Source organism: Pteronotus mesoamericanus, unplaced genomic scaffold (genome assembly GCF_021234165.1).
Source record: "Pteronotus mesoamericanus isolate MK-2021 breed Mesoamerican mustached bat unplaced genomic scaffold, CSHL_Meso_final scaffold_31, whole genome shotgun sequence".
In the NCBI taxonomy this organism is placed as follows: domain Eukaryota; kingdom Metazoa; phylum Chordata; class Mammalia; order Chiroptera; family Mormoopidae; genus Pteronotus; species Pteronotus mesoamericanus.
Window position 1 is genome coordinate 35,313,004 of NW_026555312.1, and position 22,690 is coordinate 35,335,693.

Genomic DNA, 22,690 nt, shown 5'->3' on the forward strand with positions numbered 1-22,690 from the left:
GATCTTGTACACATTTTGTTAGATTTTTAAATATTTTTTTTTTGGCACCAATGTAAATGGTATTATATTTTTAATTTTAAATTCCATTTGTTCCTTGCTGGTATATAGGAAAGTGACTGACTGTTTAATACTAACTTGTATCCTGCAAACTTGTTATAATTGTTTATTTCCAGGAATGTTTTCGTTGGTTCTTTAAGATTTTCTTCAAAGACAGTCATGTTATCAGCAAACAGAGAGTTTTATGTCTTTTGCCTTAATCTGAATACCTTTTATTTCCTTTTCTTGTCTTACTGTATTAGCTAGGATTTACAGTGTGATGGTGTAAAAGAATGGTGAGAGGGGACATCCTTGCCTTGTTCCTAATTTTTGCGAGAAAACTTTTGAGTTCCTTACCATTAAATATGATGTTCTGTTGGTTTTTTTGTTGATATCCTTTATCAAGTTGAGGATGTTTCTCTCTTTTCCTAGTTTACTAGAGTTTTTACCCTGAATGGTGGTTGAATTTAGTCAAATTCTTTTCTGCATATATCGATATGTTCATATGACTTTCCCCCCTTTTTTTAGCCTATTTGTACTAGATTACGTTAATTGATTTTTGTGAAACTAGCGTTGCATACCTTGGATAAAGCCCATTTGGTCATGGTATATAATTCTTTTTATACGTTCTAGGATTCGTCTGCTAATATTTTGTTTAGAGTTTTTGCCTCTGTGTTTGTGAGTGATATTGATCTGTAGTTACTTTTTCTTATAGTGCCTCCATGTTTGGGAGCAGTATTGATCTGTAGTTACCTTTTCTTACAGTGTCTTTGTCTGGTTTTGGTGTTAAGGTAATTTTGGCCTCCGAATGAATTAGGAGGTGTTCCCTTTGTTTTTAACCTCTGAAAGATTGCAGGGAATTTGTATAATTTCTTTCTTAAGTGTTAGAATTCACTAGGGAGCCAATCTGGGCCTGGTGCTTTCTGTTTTGGAAGGTTATTGATTCAGATTCTTTAATAGAAATAGGCCTGGTCAGGTCATCTCTTTCTTCCAATGTGAGTTTTGACAGATTGTATCTTTTAAGGAATTGGTTCATTTCATCTAGGTTATCAGATTTGTGGGCATTGAGTTGTTCATAGTCTTCCTTTATTTTAATCATGTGTTTCTAGGTGCATACTACATTAAGAACTTTTATGTTTCCTAGGAGAATTGACTACTATATCACTCTGTAGTGCTCTTTATCCAGTAACTTTCTTTGCTCTGAAGTCATCGCCATCTGAAATTAATTCTTGCTTTTTTTCACTGGCATTAGATTGGCATATCTTTGTCCAGCCATTCATGCTTATTTATTTTTGAGGTATAATTGACATACATTGTATTAATTTCAGGTGTACAACATGATTCAGTATTTGTACATTTTGTGAAATGGTTGTCACAATAAATCGTTAACATCTGTCACCATACATAGTTACAGAATTTGTTTTCTTGTGATGAGAACTCTTATGATTTACTCATTTAGCAACTTTCCTAGGTATGGGGATCATTTGGAGGGCTAACAGCTGGGGAGAGGAAGGGGGAGAAAAGGGGAAATGGTGTAGGGATCAAGAAGCATACTTGGTAGGAACAAAATAGACGGGGGGATGTTAAGAATAGTATAGGAAATGGAGGAGCCAAAGAACTTAAAATGCACAACCCATGGACATGAACTAAGGGGGGATTGCTGGAGGGAAGGGGGTACCAGGTGGAGGGAGGCAAAGGGGAAAAAAATTGGGACAACTGTAGTAGCATAATCAATAAAATATACTTAAACAAACAAATAAAAAGCCTAAATATATAATACAATAGCAGTCCCCAACCTTTATGACACCAGGGATCCATTTTGTGGAAGAGAGTTTTTCCACAGACTGGGGGTAGGAGAAGATGGTTTTGAGATGGTTCAAGTGCATTACATTTATTGTGCAGTCCATCTCTATTATTAATAATTATGCAGCTCATCATAATGCAGAATCAGTAGGAGGCCTGAGCTTGTTTTCCTGCAAGTAGACAGTACCATCTGAGAGTGATGGGAGACAGTGACACCTGAAATGTGTTGCTTATATCCAGTCTATTCTATAACCTTGTTTTGGTTGCTGTCACTGCAGAAAACCCTGCTTCACAAAGACAGGATGTTGGAAATGGAAGCAGGCTTTGCATTGCTTTTGTGGCAGTCTTGGGATATTCTGCCTTGACTTTAATCCAGGAACGTATGGAGATTTGAAGTTGTCTTATACTTTTAAGGCCACCGTCATTTGCGATCTCAAGCAGTTGAACCTCTTCTAGCACAAAGTTGATTCATCTGGCTTATTCACAAGTGGGTCATGGATCCATTCCTTTCCAGGTTGGGGGTCTTTTGCGGTTGGGAAGTAATGCTCTAACTCTTTTGAAAGCTGAGATAGATGATCATGCACCAGCTGGGAGAAAGAAGGCCCTGACTCAGTCTCTTTCAAAATCTTTGGGATTTTTGATGTTTCAAACATTAGCATTGTTCACTCGTCGCCCCCATAAGTCCACTTTGCCTGCCGACATGAACACAGTTGCCGTTCTTCCCCGAAATGGCAGATTGAATTCATTGAGCAAGTTGACACGAGTAAGCAAGTTTTGTGACCCATTCTGTATCACTGAAATGTGCTGCCCGTGGTGACTATTTTTCTAAAAGAAATCTCTGGACTCTTATGACTGAGAAGCTCTGGCCAGTGATCTACCTTTAGAAAGCCTTCTGTGTATGAAGTCTTCACTTCTCAGAGAAGATGTGTATGCTCTGAGTTCATCTCCTCCCAGAGCTGCGCAAACAGACATGATTAAGGGCATGTATCTTAATGTGGCTGATAATTTTAATCACATCCTGCAAAACGTTGTTAAGTTCAGGTGACATTTTTCTCCTAGCCAGCATTTCTCCATGGATGACACAGTGCATAGACTCTCATTCAGAAGCTACCTCTTTGATCTGAGTAGTGAAACCAGAGAGCTGTTCAGTCTTGGCAGCTGCTCTCTCTGTGCATGCACCGACACAAAACAACCAGTTCAGTTCTCCTGGTATGTAATCATTCAAAGACTTGAATAGTTCTGCAGTTGTGGTGTTGGTTGGTAACAAAAACGCACATAAGTATATCCTCATGCACATCTTCCTAAAAAATATATTACACAAAAACAAGCATTGTTGTCTTGTTGCCAACATTGGTCGAGTCCTCAACTTGGATTTTGTATCACGGTGACTCATTAATCCTCTCTTAGCAATTGTGCCTCTGCTGTTTCATCAGTTCATCTGGTTACGGTGCTAGCCGAAAAAGGAACCTGTGGCACCTTTTGAACAGCATCTCCTTAAAAGTTCATGACAAGTGTCTTTAGAAGCAGGCAGGATCAACTCTTCATTAATAGTAAAGGGCTTCTTAGCTCTAGCAATGCCGTTAGCCAATAAGAATGCTCTTAGTGCAGACACGTTTGGTGAAGTGGTGGCCTTCAGTAATTGCTTCTGTTCTTCGTGTTCACATTTGTTTCTTTTGAAAAACTCCGAAGGCTTTTCTTTCAATGCAGGGTGCTTGGTCTCCATGTGCCGAAGCAGTTTTGAAGGTTTTGTGGCTTTGTTGGATAGCCAGTCACCATATATTATTATACAAAGTGGGTTTGGAGAATGTGTATCAACTGTTGCAGTGAACCCATAGTTTAGGTAGGACTCTTGGTATTTTCTTTTAAATGTAGCGTTCTTTTTGTTGGCGGTCTTAGTCTTCTGTCTCATTGGGTCTCTCTCCCTTTTCAAAGAAGCTCTCCAGTGACATTTGTTTTCCACTCATTTTGGATAGGATTAGCTTGTAGGCTTACCAAAACTGACTGAGACAAGTGCACAGTGTGTGGAAACAGGCACAGGTGGAAGTGGTAAATAAAGTAATGGGTGGATCACACAGGGACTAAAATAAGTGTCAGCTTCTGACTTTAAGTACATCCACTCACTTTGTCACTATAAAGCCTGCCACTAAATGAATCTTCATCTATTTCACCCCCTGTCCCACCAACTCTGGCAGTCATGAGTCTGTTCTGTCATCTGTGAACTTAAAAAATTACTATTTTTAAAGATTCTACATAAAAGTGAGGTTGTATGGTATCTGACTTATTTCACTTAGCATAATGCCCTCAGGGTTCATCCATATTGTCTCAGATGGCAAGATTTCAACATCATTATTTTTTTAAAAGATTTTATTTCTTTATTTTTAGACAGGGGAAGGGAGGGAGAAAGAGAGGGAAAGAAGCATCAATGTGTGCTTGCCTCTCCTGTGCCCCCTGCTGGGGACCTGGCCTGCAACCCAGGCGTGTGTCCCGACTGGGAATCAAACTGGCAACCCTTCGGTTTGCAGGCTGGCGCTCAATCCACTGAGCCACAACAACTGGGGCAATTTATTTTTTCCTCCATTGCATATAAATGCCCACCTTTATGCATTCATCCATGAATGGACATTTAGACTGTTTTCATGCTTTGGTCATTGTAAGTAATGCTGCAGTGAACAATGTGGTGTGAATATATTTTCATTTTCTCCAACCATTTACTTTTAATTTGTATGTGTTTTTATATTTAACTTGTGATTTCTTTCAGACAGCATATAACAGTTGACCTGTGAACTGTGTGGGTGTACTTACGTACAGATTTTTTTTTTTTTCCAGTAAGTAAGACAGTTAGCCCTTTGTATCCCAGGGTTTTGCAATTGCGGATCCACATTTGGGAATCCACATTTACAGAAGAGGGGAGCTGGGCTACTTAACTTAAATGTGGATTTTTGACTGGGAGGGAGTCAGCCTCCCTAACCCTGATGTCATTCAAGGCTCAGCTGTGCTTAAAATTCTTTTGAAACTTTTCACAAGCCAAAATGGCGAAAATGAAGAATATTCTCACTATTCAGCAGTTTGTGTTAGGCCACTTTGCTTTTAATGAAGGATCCGCATAGTATGTTTTTGTTAACAGAAAGAAATCTGAAGATGATTTTCGCTTTTACCTGTAGTTGGATCATAATTTTTGATCCACTCTGACAGTGCCTGTCTTTTAATTGGTGCATTTAGAGTATTGATGTTTAAGGTATTGGATTAATACCTACTGCATTTGTTATGTTTCCTGTTTGTTGTCCTTGTTTTTTGTTTCTGTTTCTGTTTTTGTCTTTTTTTTTTTTTTTTGGCCTTTGTGGTTTCTTAATTGAATATTTTATATGATTCCACTTTTGTTTTCTTAGCTTATCAATTATACTTATTTTTTTTTTACTTGTTTAGTTGTTGCCTTAGAGCTTGCAATGTATGTTTATAGCTAATCCAAGTCTGCTTTCAAATAACACTGTATTATTTCATGGGTTTGTGAGTACCTTATAATAACAAAAGACTCCTAATTCTCTCCTCTCAGCCTTATATCACTGCTGTGATTCATTTTACTTATATGTATACATACAGGAGCACATACATATATTTTACATGTCATACATAATTGAATACATATGATGGTATCTGTGAGGTCGATTAAGAATATATTTTTATTTTATCTTCCCCTGTTCCTTTTTTAATTTTCTTTGTTAACGTAGATCTGAGTTCCTGACCTGTATCATTTTTCTTCTCTTTAAATAACTTTCATTAACATTTTTTGTAAGGGAGGTCTTCAATTAACACATTTCTTCAATTTGAGAAAGTCTTTATTTCTTATTTTATGAAGGATGATTCCAAAGGATACAGAATTCTAGAGTAGTTTTTTTCCTCTCTCAACACTTGGAATATTTCACTCCACTCTCCTTTTTTTTCTTTTTTCTTTTTTTTAAAGATTTGTTGATTTGAGAGAGGGAAACATTGATTTGTTATTTCACTTATTCATGCATTCATTGGCTGATTCTTGTATGTGCCTTGACTGAGATCCAACCTATTACCTTGGTGTGCTGGGATGCTATTTTAACCAACTGAACTACCTGGCCAGGGCCATTCTACTTTTGTTGCTTGCATGGTTTTTGAAGAGAATTTGAATGTAATTCTTATCTGTGCTTTAATGTGGGTGACTTCTCCCCTGGCTTCTGTGAGGGTTTTTTCTTTATCTTTCATTTGCAGAAGATACATTATGCCTATGTGCTTTTTCCCTTCCCTTTCCCTCTTTCTTTTCTTTCCTTTCTTCCCTCCCTCCCTCCGTCTCTTTCCCTCTCTCTCTTTTTTCCCCTCCCTCTCTTCCTTCCTTCCTTCCTTCCTTTTTCTTTACATTTTTTCTGCCTGATATTCTCTTAATTTCCTGGATCTGAGCTTCCTAAATCTGGGGTTTTGTGTCTGACATTACTTTGAGGGAAATGCTTAGTAATTATTTCAGATATTTCTCCTGTTCCTTTTTCTAGTAAGTCTCCTTATACAGAGTTACTCCTTTTGTAATTGTCCCACTGATTTTGGCTATTCTGTTCTGTTTTTCTGTCTTGTCTTTTTTTTTTTTTTTTGCTTTGCCTTTCATCTCTGTAGGTTTCTATTAAGATAGCCTCAAGCTTAGAGATTGTTTCCTAACCTGTGTCCAGTCTGTTACTAAGCCCATCAAAGACATGCCTCATTTTTAAAAAAAATATTTCCAGTCTCTTGCTTTTCTTTTTGGTTCTTTCTTAGAATGTCCATGTCTTTTCTTACATTGCTCATCTGTTCTACTTTATTCATTAGAGTCTTTAGTTATTAGTCAAAATTGCTTTAAATTTCTGGCCTCATACTTCCAACATCCTGCCATATAGTCTAGTTCTAATGCTTGCTCTGTCTCTTAACACTTTTTTGTTTTTTTGTTGTTGTTGTTGTTGGTTGTTTTTTCCCTTTTCTGTCCCTTGTTTTTTTCTTTGTAATCAGACATCATGCATTGAGTAAAAAGAACAGTTGTAAATAAGACTTAGGTAATGTAGTAGAGTTTACGTCTCAGTCTTGTCCACCCTGAACTTCCGAACAGGAAGTGTCAATTACAAATTGAAAATTGTCAATTACAGTTTAAGTTTTCCTACCCTGGCATGGGTTCTTGTGGAGATTTCTGCTGTAGAAAGATTTGATTCTCTGTAATTACCAATCTCTCTCTCCAATTGTGGGGGAAGTTAATGTCCTAACTTCTTTTATGGATCTAAGAAGAGTTGTTGATTCTTTTTTTTTAAGTTCACCTTTTTATTTGTTAGGATGGAGTAGCTACTCCTGAGCTCCTTCCATGCTGAACTGGAAACCAGATGTCAAGTCATTTCTAAAGGTTTTAAATTTTTTTGTAATTGTGATTTGGCAATATAAATAACTTACCTTATTCCATACTCAAAACTATACAAGTAGATGCAGTTGATTTAAATAGTCATTCTGTTTACCTAGTGCCTTTCTATTAACTTCTGGGTTATAACAACTAATAAAAATAGGATTTCTCTGGCTGCTTCTTGTAGGGGGTGGTGACAGTTATCTTGCCTCTTTATTGGCCTTTGGCAGTGACCCACCAGACCCTGTCATCACATATTTCTTTAAGGTACCTTCCTGACACTTGTTCTAGTTCTTGTTCCTTTTAGTCTCATGAGCCCTTATTTCCCCCTTTTCTCTCCTTTATCTTCAACTTTCTCTCTGCTGGCTCTCCCCGCACCACCCTGGTTGGGTGTTTTTCTTTAGCCTGAAAACATGTCTACGTTCTTGTTCATTCTGAGTAACTATCCACATCCATATCCCATCATAGCTCTGTTTCTTCCCTCCTTTATCAGTTGGGCCCCTTTAGAATTATTAAGCAGTATTGGCTCCCTAATACAGGAAATAGTGTGATATACAGGCAGAAAAACATTATTAACTGTCTTCTTGTTTCTTTTATGTCATTCTATATTTTTAAGTTAAATTTTTTTAACCTTCAGTCTGTATCTTATGATTTAAAAAACCCCTATATTCTTATTTTTAAACAAAAAATTATTTATTTTTAGAGAGAGGGGAAGGGCAGGAGAAAGGGAGAGTAACATTGAGTGGCTGGCTGCCCCTCCCAAGACCCCAGCCAGGGACCTGTCCTGCAACCCTGGCATGTGCCCAGGCCAGGAATCAAACCATGATCATCCCATTTGTGGGACCACGCCTAACTCATTGAGGCATACACCAGTCAGGGCATTATTTGCATACTCTTTGGTGAGGATTAGGAATTTTTGTAGGAGAAAGGGGTTTTATTAAGTTAAGATGCCATAACATAAGAATTGGGTAGCATGCTAGGTAATACTGTACATAACTGGGGAAGAGATACGTTATTTAAAAGAGCTTCTTAAAGAATTAACACTTGCTTAATGATGTATTTAAAAAATAGGGCTCTAGCCTACATTATTTACCAAAATAAGTTTCAGACTTAACAGTAATTTTGGCAAAACTGAAAGAAAATATATTTCGTGTCGCTCAAATGATAAAGACCATTTTTATGTAATCTGAAAAAGTAAGCAGTAAAGATTATTACTGTGTAAAAATTGAAGTCTTATTAACAGACACATTAAAAACTGAGACAAATGTCAACCTAAGAAAACGAAAAAAACCATCAAATATATATCAATGTGGTTAAGAACCTTTAAAAATGAGTTAGACATTGTTTTTCTCTGTCCTCTTAAAATTGGGAATGACTAAATTATATTAATAGAGAACTTAAAACTCTAAGTATTTCATTGTGACTGTGAAAATGGCCTTATTAATTAGAGAAATACTGAGTTGACTCAGTGATACCTCTTCTGCTTATCAACTTAGCAATGACTGAAGAAATGGAAAAAAATCAATTTTGAAGAATTTATACTTTGACTTAGACATTCAAATACTGACCAGGGAAGTAAGTTGATAGAAACTTTATGGAGGATTGGTAATAGAGCAAAAACTTGATATTTTTATATGTTTGAACTAATTAAATTTTAGGAATTTATCATAAAGACATAATCAGTGGGTACACAAATTTATCTGTTTCAGTAAATATTGAGTATGCACGACTATCAGATAATGTTCTTGGTTCCCTGGTAGTTATCAAGCCACGGGGGCTCTACCCTAGTAGAGCCTACAGTTTTGAGGGATAGGCAAAACACTCATAAAAACAGTACAAATAATTATGACTTGTATAAATGCAGTGAAGGAAATAAATAAGACTTCGTGATAAATAATGAAGGCATACCTCAGTCAGGGAAGGTAGTGGGGGAGCTGCTATCTAGAATCATCTGAAATGCAGCCATGCTGCTGTGTTGCCTTGTAGAGTGTTTAGTCAGAATCTCACTGATGTTATTTTGACACAGTTAATTCTTAGGCGAGCTCATGCACCAGTTCTTTGAACTGCAGTTCTTCCTGTACTGAGCAGGATTATTGGTAAAACAACTCATTATTGTTAGAGTAAATCCAGCCTCTCTCTCGAAGGTCTAAACTCAGCTCTATTAGTGTGTGAATGATCCAATGATAGATAAATTCTTTTTCCGTGGTATCTTTTCTGATAACTTCTACTTAAAACTAAAAAGTTTAAAAGGATTGAGAGACTCCACTGCGGGGATGGCTGTATTCCCACTGAAAAATCAAGATAAAGTGAAATTTTTTTTGTCTGCTTCACTGCAGTTTCTTCCTTTACTTAGGGTACCTGCGTTATGCTTGTGACTGGTGTAATGGACCCAGCCCAGCCTCCCCAAGGTGTAGAGAGGAGGTGAGAGGGAGGGAGTGGCACTGGGCACCTCCCACTTCACTTTGCCAAACTAGGGTCATGCTCAATGGGGTCATCTTTGTCAGCTGCTTCTCAAAGTCAGTGTCCCCATAGCTGTGTGGTTTCACTAGAATAGTGAGAATCTTCTTTGTTTGTTGATACGTGTCTCACTTTAGATGATCATAGTAAGTTTGCCATTTATGTGTTTTCACTGAATTTCTTCAAGCCGATGTTGAAGACACTGCGCAAAAATCACATCGTATTACATCAGTACTCACTGTTTGCCTTTGCTTAAAGTCAGACTCCTCCAAGCCATTTCGTGTGGAGAAACACATTTCAAAGTATAGTAAAAGCTATGGAAGTATTTAAAAATTTCAGCAAAGGCATGGTGTGGTTTGTGTTATGTTTTAAAATGATACCCCGTTGGCAAATGAATTAGGTGGGAGGAAAAGTATGCAGAGGGAAACAGGAAGGGATTAGCCTTTTCAGTAGTCCCAGGGGAGAGATCACAGCAGGCTTGGACTTTGCTAGTGGAAGTAAAGACGTAGAAAAATGGATGGATCGAGATAACATAGAAGATAGGACTGACAGCTCATATTGATGATATTTTGCACATATGTTTAGTGATCAGGAGAGATGAGAGCCAAAGATACAATATTTGAGAGCCAACATACAGTCAGTAGTCAAAGGTGAGATTCAGTGTATGTTACAGGTGACATACTCTGAGAGAGAAGAGGACTTAGGACCAATTCTCGGGGAAATAAGAGAAGAGCCTGTGAAGGAGTTGGAGAAGGAATGGCCACCAAAGGAAGAAGTAAAATTAAAGAAAGCAGGGTATCTTTGAAGTCATGAAACGAGTACTTCCAGAAGGTGGATGTGACTTAAGAGTATTTTGTGTAGGTTTTATAAGAAGGAAAAATTGAAACACAGTAAACATGGGGATTAGTTAAATTATTGTAGTCCATTTGCTGCCTTATCTACCCTAGGTCACCATTTTATTCCATTTTCCGATCAAATATTCCCTTAATGAGACCTTTCCTGACAGATAGCCCTTCCCCCCTCTCTGTCTCTCTTTATTTTAAATTGATTTTGGGGAGCGGGCAGTGAAACATTGATTTATTGTTCCTCTTATGTATGCATTTATTGGTTGATTTTTAAAGATTTTTATTTACTTATTTTTAGAGAGAGGGGAAGGGAGGGACAGAAACATCAATATGAGAGAGAAACATTGATCATTGCCTCTCACACCCCCGCAACCAGGGATGGCCTGCAACCCAGACATGTCCTGATCAGGAATCTATTTAGTGACCCTTTGGTTTGCAGTATGACGCCCACCCCACTTAGTCACAGCAGCCAGGGCTCACTTAGTATCTTGATTTTTTTCTGTCTTTGTATAGTTTTCAAAAATAACATGTTTGATGGCTTTGTGTACTCTTATCCCATGTATATATAACATTACCTTATTGTGTCCCAGCATTCTGGACTTTGGAGCTTACGGAAATAAAAGAGCCAGGGTTTGGACTTGGCTGATTACCAGAATTTTTTATCTCTGCCTTTTTAATTCCCTGTAGGGAGAATAGTGCCTGGATCAGTGCCTTAATAGGTGTGAAGTACCTGCTTATTCTACCCCGTAAAGGCTTTCAGGTGGTAGAAGAGAGATTTCTGGTATCTAGCCCCCTCCCCAAAACGTAGCTGTTTACTTTTGTGTAAAGTGAGTGGCACCACATGATTTCTAAAGGTTTTGTTGACATAAATTCTTACTTTCTGATATCATCTGAAGGTGTGACAATTAAATTTGTTTTGTTTTAGGATGAAAATTTTAAAACTGTGGAATCATGGCTTTTAGAACATACTTGCATTTTTAGAGGCAATTTCTTTTACCTTTTAAATGAGCAAAGATAAAATATATTAAGTTTATTAGGACAGATTTTTAGTTCTTGCAAAACTTTTTCAAAATTGAAAATTTGAAAAATAAAGTACTTTCAATGTTTTTTAGAAGTCAATGAAAGGATTCTATTTTGCGAAGCTGTACTATGAAGCTAAAGAATACGATCTTGCTAAAAAGTAAGTACCAAACTGTAAACATGCTTTAATTTTCTAAAATCAGTGCCTTTACCTTATCTCATGTACCTCATTGAAATGGGTAAAAAATGGTTTTTTAATAGTTATTTCTAAGTATGTCCTGGAGGTAAGAATTCATCTCTAAGACTGGTATTAGGGACTAGCCTAGATTCCGTGGAGATTAAGCCAAGAATGAGTATTTTCTCATTCTTGCCTAAGGCAAGAAATTGTTTGGCTTAAAACACTTTTTCTAAAGATTGCTCTGTGTTTAAAATAGAAGACAACCCTGCTTATATCTTAATTTCTTACTGTTGGCATATCTGGTATTATATATTAATCAACTGGAAAATAGCAGTGAATACAAAATTAAACTGATTTCTGGGCAGGAGAATAACTAGTAGAAATGATTTTTAATTGACTCCGTTTGTGACAGTGAGGCTTTGTCTCACCCTTGGGCCAGGAGGGTTGGTGATCTGATTTCCTAATTTGGAGTGCTTAAAGCAGGAAATGGGGAGGAAGGCAGGCTATTAAAGGCATTGATAGGAAAATGGAAATGCTGATAAAGAAAATGAGAGCACCTTTATTTAATAACGGCTTTGGGACTGTTAACTCTCCCTTACTAATGTGACACTTCTTCCTTCACTGTTGGTCTGTGGCCTAATTTCTCTTACAATATCACTCACTGAGACTAGAAGGTGCTTACCTATTTTTAGTTGCTACTTGATTTAACAAATGAAAATTGCCTGCATTTGGTACTGTATTTATTTTAGCTGTTAGATACTATTTTCTTGTGTAAAAGGTAAATACATTCTCTTTTGTTGTTCGGGAAATTGTTTCTCTCTAGTATTTTGTATTATGATGACTTAAAAATATTTACTGCCATTACTTGTTAATTTCTATGTAAACTCTTTAGTGCTTTACCAAAATATAATTAGGAAGAAAAAGTGATTTATGTATGTATTTCTTATAGGTGGGTAGCACTTGAAAGACATTTGGTAAATGTAGTGTTTAGTGGTAATAGTTTGTTGTCAACTGTGTGTGTGTGTGTGTGTGTGTGTGTGTGTGTGTGTGTGTGTGTTATCCATTTGTTTCTATGGGTACTTTCAGTTACCTTCACATTTTAGTTTAAATAGTGGTAGTCAGTAATTATGAGGGGGGACTGCCCCCAAAACCAGAATTTTCTTCTGTAGGGTCGGGCCCTTGTAGCACAGGCTTTGTCTCACTAAGTGAGTGTTCCAGGAACCTATCTGTATCAGTGTAGCAGTTGGCGCTGTAGTGAGAGACTGCATTTGGCCTCAGTGAATTTTTTTTGAAGAGTCAGTGGTTTGCCCATTTCATGATAGATGATTTACCAGCACACCTTCCCACGCTGAGGGTTCAGCTGTTGTTTTGGCCAAAAAAACGGCATGACTCCCATGCCCCACCCCCCTATTCACCTTGTTTTGTTTCCCTGGATGAAAAAAATCCTCAAATGGAAACGTTTTGCTATGTGAAAGAGGTGAAACAAAAACAGCAGAAGCATTAAAAGGTATCAAAATTGAGGAGTTCAGAAACTGTTATAAGCAGTGGGAAAAAACAGCTGAATAGATGTATTGCATCAACTGGCGAGTGCTTTGAAAGTGACTGAAGTTTAAACGTACGAATAAATACACAAGTTTTTATAAATTCTTTTTTGGGGGTCCCCCTCATTAATGAGTGGTTCCTTTGGTTTAAGATATACTCCATTTATTTAAAATATAGCTCTTAATGTGATTATTTAAAGATTATTTATTTTTATATTATTATTTTTAAACAGATACATATCTACATATATTAACGTGCAAGAAAGAGATCCCAAAGCTCACAAGTTTCTCGGTCTTCTTTATGAAGTGGAGGAGAACATAGACAAAGCGGTTGAATGTTACAAGGTAAACTGTTAAGATTAAAATTTAGGCTCTGCACAACCAAACACACAATGCCCGGAGTAATTTATCTGATAAATAATTAAAATATATATTGTGGACATCATGAAGACAAGCATCAGTATCACAGAATTATTGACACAGCTTGGAACTGATTTTAAATTACTTGGCCCAAAATACACAATAATTTGTAATTCAGAGGTTATTAGTATTTTTAAAAGAAGAGTAAAACTTACAAATTTTAAGTCTAACATGGTTAGAAATGCTGTTCTTATGTGTGTGCTTTTCTTTGCCTTTTTTCTTCTTGGCATTTATTTACGTAATAAAAACATAATTTTTATTCCATTAATTTTAAAAATATTTTAAGACACTTTAATTTTAACAGCTTTGAAATAGCATGTTATTTAGGGATCGAGTTTTTCATGTTTATATATGAGTGTGTGTATTTCAGGCATCCTGTTAATTTATTATTTATTTTCTGATATCAGCGTTCAGTGGAATTAAACCCAACACAAAAAGATCTTGTGTTGAAGATTGCAGAATTGCTTTGTAAAAATGATATTACTGATGGAAGAGCAAAATATTGGGTTGAAAGAGCAGCTAAACTTTTCCCAGGAAGTCCTGCAATTTATAAACTAAAGGTAAAAAACTGAACAAAACATAATAAAAGCAATTGCAGAAAACTTAAGACACAGCCATGTCGAATATTTGGAGTTTAAATGACTTTTCAGTAGCGAACTTGTTAAACCAGTGCAGGTGGGGGGTTGGTAGATAGTGGGTGAAAGTGGTCAAAAGGTACAAACTTCTACTTACAAGATAATTACAACACTGTATTTGAATGTTGACAAGAGAGTGGATCTTAACAGTTCTCTCTAAGAAAAACTAATTTGTAACTCTGTGAGGTGATGTTAACTAAACTTACTGCAGAAATCATTTTGCAGTATATACATTTATCAAATTATTATGTTGTACACCTTAATACAGTGTTGTATGTCAATAATATCTAATTTTTTTATGTATTGATTTGAGAGAGAAAACATCAACTATTCCATTTATTTATGCACTTATTGGTTGTTCTCATGTATGTGCCCTGATCTGAGATCAAACCTGCAATCTTGGCATGTCAGGATGATGCTCCTCCCAGCCGAGCCACCCCACCAGGGCTCTTTCTGAAATTTAATTTAGTTTTTAAAATCTACTGATTTGAGAGGGGGAGAAAAGAGAGAGAGAGAGAGAGAAAGGAAGGGAGGGAGGGAGGGAGAAAGGACGAGAGGAAAGAAGAAAGGAAGAGAAAGAGAAAATATCTATAAAAAAGAATGAAAGAATGGGAAACCCTGGTCAAGTAGTTAGTTGGATAGTATCATCTGGATGCACCAAGGGCGCAGGTTCTCATGGCGCATACAAGAATCACCACTAAAGGTATAAATAAATGAAACAAGTTGATGCTTTCTCTCCCCCCACCCCACCTTCCTCTCTCTAAAATTACTTTTAAAATAAAAAAATGTCAAAACAAAATTTTTTCTTTAAAACTTTACTGAGCATATGCTATTGTAGACTATTATGGTTTATAAATGGTATCTTATTTACCCTTATGGACTGATTACTATTTTAGTGATTTTACAGCTTTGTAGCTTGATGGTGGAGCTAAGATTTATTTATTTATTTAAAACATTTATTTATTTATTTTTTAGAGGGGAAGGGAGGGAGGGAGAAAGAGAGGGAGAGAAACATCAGTGTGTAGTTGCCTCTTGAGCACTCTCTACCAGGGACCTGGCCTGCAAACTCAGGCATATGCCCTGACTGGGAAATTGAACTGGCAACCTTTTGGTTTTCAGGCCAGCACTCAATCCACCAAGCCACAGCAGCCAGAGCTGGAGCTCAGATTTAAATTGAGCTGTTTGATGCAACATTTTTATTTCATTGGATGAAAATTACCTATACGGTGATAGTTTAGGGTTATTAAGTTTTTAAAGAATTATCTAAAAATGGAAAGGATTGTATTATGACATAGGTTTTCAACAAAAATTAAAAGACAGTTTCTCTAGGATGTTACAGGTAATTACTACAGTGATAGAAGTTGTTGCTTACCAGTTCTGATTGTTATTCTTTATTGAGTAAAATGGTTTTGTTAAGTTACTGGTTTACTAAGTAACTCTTTTGGACACAGTCTTTCCTAATGCACTGGGCAAATAGAATTTTAAATGTATGTTGTTTTTAACAACCTTCTGCCCACATTATACAGGTTTCTGATAGAATTTTAAACACTTTTTATTTTGAAAAAATTACAATATTTTCCATAGGAAATTGCAAAGAGGTCCTGTGTGTACTTCATCCAGCTTCCCCCAGTGGTTACATCTTACGTATCTATCGTACAATATCAGAACCAGGACTGCTGCAGTCAAGATACAAACCTATTCCATCATCACAAAGATCTCACTTAATGCTTCCACCTTATATAGTAGTACCTACCCCCTCCATCCTAGCAGCCTTAGTTTCTGGCAACTCCTAATTTGTTCTCCATCTTTTTTCTTTCTTCTTCTTCTTCTTCTTTTTTTTTTTTTAATTCTCGCTTGAGAACGTGTTTATTGATTTGAGAGAGAGAGAGAGAGAGAGAAACATCAATAGTTGATTGCCTCCAGCACACACCCTAACTGGGAATTGAACCTGCAACCTTGTTTTTAAAGTTTTCTATTTTTAAATCATATATATTCTACTATAGTCTCAATTTTTCCCCCTTTGCCCTCCTCCACCCATCCCACCCTGCCCGTCTCCCACAGTCAATTCCCACTCTGTTGTCTATGTCCATGTGTCATTCAATACATGTTTTTTGCTTAGTCCCTTCTCCTTTTTTCCACCATTGTCCTCCTTCCCCATCCCCTCTGGACACTTTCAGTCTGCACCATGTATCCATGACTGTGATTTATTTTGTTAGTTTATTTTGTTGACTAGATTCCACGTACAGGTGAGATCATATGGTATTTGTCTTTCACCAATTGGCTTATTTCACTTAGTATAATATTCTCCAGTTCCATCCATGTTGTCACAAAAGGTAGGAGTTCCTTCTTTCTTTTTTTTTTTTAATGCAGATTATTTATTTATTTATTTATAAATGTTAAAATTCATTACAAAATATTAAAAAATTTAAATCCATTATAAAGTCTCAGCAATTAAAAGAACATGACACCAGCATAGAAGTAATCAAGTAGATCGATGAAATAAAATGAGCATTCTAGAAACAAATGTATATATCTGTCTAACAATGTAATATATGATTAAATTGATATTCCAAATCAGTGGGGAAAATAAGGCTTGTTCAACAAAGAGAGTGCATGGACCACTATTACTTGAAATAAAACAAATATAGAGGCATATTTCACACATACAAAAGACATTCAGGTGAGTTAAAAATCACATGTAAAACCTAAGGAGTTTTAGGAGAAATTACAAAATAATATTTTTCTTATCCTGAAGTAAAATATTCAAACCCAGAAGGTTTAAAGCAAAATATTCACAATATAATTATATTAAACATTTAAGACTATATAGTAATATACATACATAAAAAGTTAAAGGGCAAGTAATAAAAGAAGGTATTTGCAGCACATCTAAAAAAGTGTTAACAGTTTTGTTTCTTTTTTTAGGGAAAAAATTCTACAAACATTTAATCAAAATGAATTAAGAATACCAAAAAATCATTTAAAGTTTTTAAAAAAATAATAGAAATAGTCAAGAAATATACCAAAACGGGTTTAGCAACAACAAATACAGTAACAATTAACACATCATTGTCACAATCAGATTAATAAGTATTAAAAATATTGGTAATATCAAGTACAGGTGACTGTGCAGAGGACTGGGTATACATAGGCTCTTTTTCTTTTGAAAGCAGTCCCTTTAGCATATCTTACGATGCTCGTTTGGTGGAGGTGTATTCTTTTAGCCTTCTTTTGTCTGGGCAACTCCTTAGTTTGCCTTCCATTTTAATTGAGAGCCTTGCTGGGTAGAGCAGTCTTGGTGGCAGGCCTTTGCTTTTCACGGCTTGGAATATTTCTTGCCATTCCCTTCTGGCTTGCAATGTTTCTGTTGAGAAGTCAGTTGCTAGCCATATTGGGGCTCCTTTGTATGTTACTACCTGTTTCTCTCTTGCTGCCTTTAGGATTCTCTGTTTGTCTTTGATGTTTGCCATTTTAATGATGATGTGTCTTGGACTGTGCCTCACTGAGTTCCTCTTGAATGGAGCCCTCTGTGCTTCCTGGACTTGTGTGACTCTCTCCTCCAAATGGGGAAGTTTTCCATCATTACTTTTTCAAACAGATTCTCTATCCCTTGTTCTTCTCCTTCTTCTGGTATCCCTGTTATACAGATATTACTACGTTACAGGTTGTCCTGTACTTCCCTAAATGCCTTTTCATTCTTTTTGAGTCTTTCATTTTCTTCCTCTTTCTGGGAGCTTTTTTCTACCTTGTCCTCCAGCTCGCTGATTTGTTCCTGTGCTTCATCTAGCCTGCTTTTGATTCCTTCTGCTGTGTTCTTCAATTCAGAAATTGTATTCTTCATTTCCTCTTGCCTCTTATTGATAGTTCTATGTCCTTTTTCATGCTGATACTGTTTGCAGTAAGTTCCTCATAGTTTTCCTGTAGTTTTTGGTAGTTCTCTCTGAGCTCACTGACCTCATTGAGCGTCCTTAGAACTCTTGTTTTGCACTCCGTATCTGATAGTTTACTTGCCTCTATTTCATTTAGTTCTCTTTCTGGGGATTTCTCGTTTCCCCTCTTTTGGGGAGCGTTTCTTTGTCTTCCCATTAATTGTGAGACTCTTTTTTTATGGTTCTGCTTCTGCTTCTTAATTAAATCTGTCCTGATTTCCTGACTTTGTGGTGTGAACTTCTATTGTGAGAGGCCACTGTTTTTTCTTTCTGGATCTGCCTCTGATGATGTCAGATGTTGTCCCTGTCTGACCTTAGTCAGTCTGTTTGAGTCTCCCAGGAATCTAATGTCTGTGGCTGTCTCCTTCAGCTGTTAATTTAGTCACTGTGCACACAGCAGTGAGGCTTAGGTACCACAGGGCAGGGCAGAATCCCTCCTGAGGGTGGGGTTATTGTGTCCCCTCTTGCTGCTGCTGCTCAGGGGAGTGATCTGCCTGCGCCAGATGGCTGCTGCTTTTTGGGGGAGCAGTCAGCCCCAGGATCCCACTAGCCATTCTCCCCGTTTCCCTCTCCCCCCGATAGCCTCTGTCTCCAGTCTCTCCTCAAGTGTTTCTAGACCACTCTGGGCCCCCTTTGGCCAGGGATCTATTATTTGTGTCTGCCACTCTGTAATCAGCAGCCAGGCTTTAGCACTACTGGGCCAGGGCCGAGTCCCTTCTGGGGACAGAGCCATTGTGTCCTCTCATGCTATTGCCACTCAGGGTAGTGGTCTGTCTTAGCATGATGGCTGCTACTGCCCTATGGGGGATGAGTCAGCACTGGGATCTCACTGGCTACTCTCTCAGTTCTCTCCCCAAATCCTCCTTCCCCAGTCTCTGCTCAGGCGTCTCTAGCCCCCTCTGACCCTGCCTTTGCCAGAGACCAGGGTAAGTGGCTGCAAATAAAAATTTATGCATTGGCCCTTTAAACGGCTCTTTGCTTCTCCAGCCGCCTGTTTCTGGCACAGAGCAAGCCTGCTGCTTTTCACAGTTGGCTCTTATTTGTGTAATTTTGGTTTCTGGTGCTGTAGGCTGGAGTTCCCTGCTTATGGTTTAGACCCCACTCATCTCATGGGTATCCGACTAGCCGTTTCAGTATCCTTCTGGTGCTGCTGCCCGTGGGCACCCTGCCCGCCTTCTTGTGTCTCTGCTGTACTCCTTACCAGTTAGGTTGTGCTACAGCTGATTCTTCAGTCTATCCGAGGTTATAAGGCTCCGCTGTCACTATTGTTCAGCGGTTTGTTCCAGGTGATTTCTTCTTAATTTAGTTGTAATTCCAGATTGGTCCTGGGAGGTGGTCAGTGTGACTTCCACTCCTCTGCCATTTTGATTCTCCTGAACCCACAACTTTTTGATGCATGGAATGACGCTCCAACCAACTAAAGCTGTCTGGCCAGTGTTGTTCTCCACATTTATTATTTTATTACTTAAACCTCATGTGAGATTGGCTTTTCAGCATAATGCTCTTGAGAGTCATCTAAGTATTGTGTACCAATAGTTTGTTTATTTTATTGCTGAGTAGTATTTTGTGGTAGGGGATGTGTTCTATACTTTATTTACTTTTGAGAGATATTTTGGCCGTTCCCTTTTTGGCTGTTATAAATCTGTTATGAACAATTGTGCACATATTTAAAAGTCTAATTACTTTTAAAATTATACATAAATATTAGTAACACTAAGTTTTTTTTCTTGGGAGAAGCAGCTGGGTTGTAAATAATCATCTAAAATATTAGACCTAAGTGTAGATTACTTTGTTATTATCTCTGTGTTATACCTCAACATACTACCTTTATTGGGCATGACAATTCAGCCCATTTGGTGACAGTTACATTAAAAAACATACGTAGAATTGGCCAAAAAGTTCTTTTGGTTTTCTCTGTAAGGTAACTCTTATAGTGCTTAGTTGTCTTTAGCTTCATTCAAAATAATTTTGTCAGATTTTATTGTGACAGCTGTCATGTCACTGTGCATTTGAAAAAAATTATCAAAATTGGTCAGTTTTTGTGTAGCCTTTTTAATATTGAAGCTGGAAGAAAATAAGCAACACTTTTAGCATATTATGCTTTATTATTTCAAGAAACTTAAAAATGCAACTGAAATGCAAAAAAAAAAAAAGGATTTGTGCAGTGTAGGGAGGAGGTGTTGTGACTGATTGAATGTGTCAAAAGTCATTTGTGAAGTTTTGTGCTAGAGATTTCTCGCTGGATGATGCTCCGTGGTTGGGTAGACCAGTTGAAGTTGATAGTGATGAAATTGAGACATTAATTGAGATAAATCAACATCCTATTGCCTAGGAAATAGCTAACATATTCAAAACACCCAAATCAATAAAATTATTGGCGAAAGTGAAAAATGTCTTTTCAGGAAAAAACCATATGGAGTTTTTGTCCAACCGAATATAATGAAAATGGGTTATTTTTCTGGCATTGTAACAAAAGTTAGAGATGCTTCTGAAGCATTCTTATTTCTTTTAATGACTCCAAAGACATTGTTTAAAGCTAAAACTTTCTTATATGTAACTATTTAGCAAAGTAATTCTATTTTTTTTAAAATTTAAGGTGTAAGAGAAGTAGTTTTTTGTCATTTATTTAATGAATAACGATATTATTGGTATGAGATCTTGAGTATGAGAATAGAAATTTTGAAAAGCAGTCATAATGATGCTCATCTTTTACTTTTAAACATACAGTCGAAGTTCAGGGCTTTTTGCAAGTATAGAAAGGCCAAGTGTAAGTTTATGGAAATGATCCCGGAAAAGTAGAACAATTGCTAAAGGAGAGAGGGCAGTGAAAACAGCGCTCTCTAATGGAGAGCTTGGTCTTGGCTAGGCGAAGGGAGCGAGGAGAAGATATGTATTAGTAGATATGGCAGAGTGATATTTACATATGATGGCTTCAGTTTTCTCAGTGAAAGATGAAATGTGATCGTAAGTTGAAAGTGAGTGTTGAAGGGCAGTGGGAAATTTGAGGAAAGAGTAGTCTGAATTGACATTTTCAGGGAATGGAGAAAGTAAATTTATTAGAGGTAAAGTAGGATTTTTATTCTAGGCATTACCAGTTTAGAAGTTTGAGATTATGAAAGTGAATCTTTTAGTTTGCTTGTGAATTCCCAAGTTTCCAAATGCTGTATCCTTAATTGTACAGCTGTTATTGTATGGGTACAGAAAGAATATATGGTAGGGTTCTTCTAAGGAATGATAGATGGAATTAACTGAGGGAATGTATAAGCTAGTAGTATTTATGTGTATTAAGGATTATGGCATTTTAACTTAACAGAAAAGGAACACGTGTGTGTGTGTGTGTGTGTGTGTGTGTGTGTGTGTGTGTGTTTTATGCAAAATTAAAACTTGGGCCCTGTGTCACTTAGTTGGTTGGTCATTGTTCTGTGAAGCGAAAGATCACTGGTTCGATTCCCAGTCAGGGCACATGCCTAGGTTGCAAGCGTGGTGCCAATTTGGGGTGTTTGTGAAAGGCAACCGATTGATGTTTCTCTCTTACATCAAGGTTTCCCTTCCTCTCTTTCTCCCTCTTTTTCCCTTCTCTATAAAAATAAATCTTAAAAAAAAAGAAAATTAAAACTTGGTGATGTCAGTGTATTGAGTGGAGCTGTTCATGTGGTAGATGCAAATAAATAATGTGGCATTCAGGGTATGTGAGCCCCCAGTGAAGTGGAAGAGTAAGAGGGATTTGGTGGTCTGAGTGGTATGACCAAACATATTTTGAAGACCTTTTTCAATCTTAGATGGAATGCAGATGAGGTAATTAAAGAACTGAGTAGCCAGGGAATTACATGCATTGTACATCTTTCAATTGGTAATACCAGTGACAGCTAAGGATGAAGAAGGAATGTTCTATTCCAGTTGCTAATGAGGAGGAATGGATGGAATATCTGGATATCATGTCCTTTGGAGAGCAGGGTTTTAAACATGTATGGAGAGGTATGTAGATTAGCAGAGAAAAATTTAACCATGGCAGAGAAGTAATGGGGACTATCTCAAGTTATACTCCATTCAGTTAAGATCTGAGAGTGAAGACTGGGAAGATAGCGGCACAGTAGGAGCTCCAATATAAGAGTGTAGTGGGTAATGAGTATGTCAGATTTAGGGAGATCCAGAGCAGTTTCAGGATAAGAACCCTGTGGCGTGAGTATTAATGAGAAGTCCAAACTTCTGGTGGTGCCTGGTTATACAAGAATGTGGGGTCGTAGTCCTTGCAGGCTCTGAGGTGATACGGGCAACCTGTGCTAGTATACAGTCTTGGATGTTTCCACATAAATTTGAGGTTTAGCTTCAGCTCTGAATGGGCTAATGCAGTACGTAGGATAGTATTTCTGGTGGTAATTTACTAGAATGGAATGGTTTGGTGCTCGTAGGAGCCATGATGTGTTTAAAATTGCACAGGTATTTTTCTAAATTAAT

General features: G+C 37.2%; 1 protein-coding gene across 2 annotated transcripts in view; it reads left to right on the forward strand.

Moving 5' to 3' along the window:
- LOC129085608 (E3 SUMO-protein ligase RanBP2-like) overlaps positions 1-22,690 on the forward strand; it is a 79,690-nt gene that overhangs the window by 12,510 nt on the left and 44,490 nt on the right. For both annotated transcript variants that reach the window (XM_054592020.1, XM_054592021.1), the window contains exons 2-4: positions 11,625-11,692; positions 13,485-13,596; positions 14,079-14,231. In XM_054592020.1, coding sequence (XP_054447995.1) covers positions 11,625-11,692; positions 13,485-13,596; positions 14,079-14,231 — 333 coding nt within the window. The remainder of the gene's footprint in view (positions 1-11,624; positions 11,693-13,484; positions 13,597-14,078; positions 14,232-22,690) is intronic.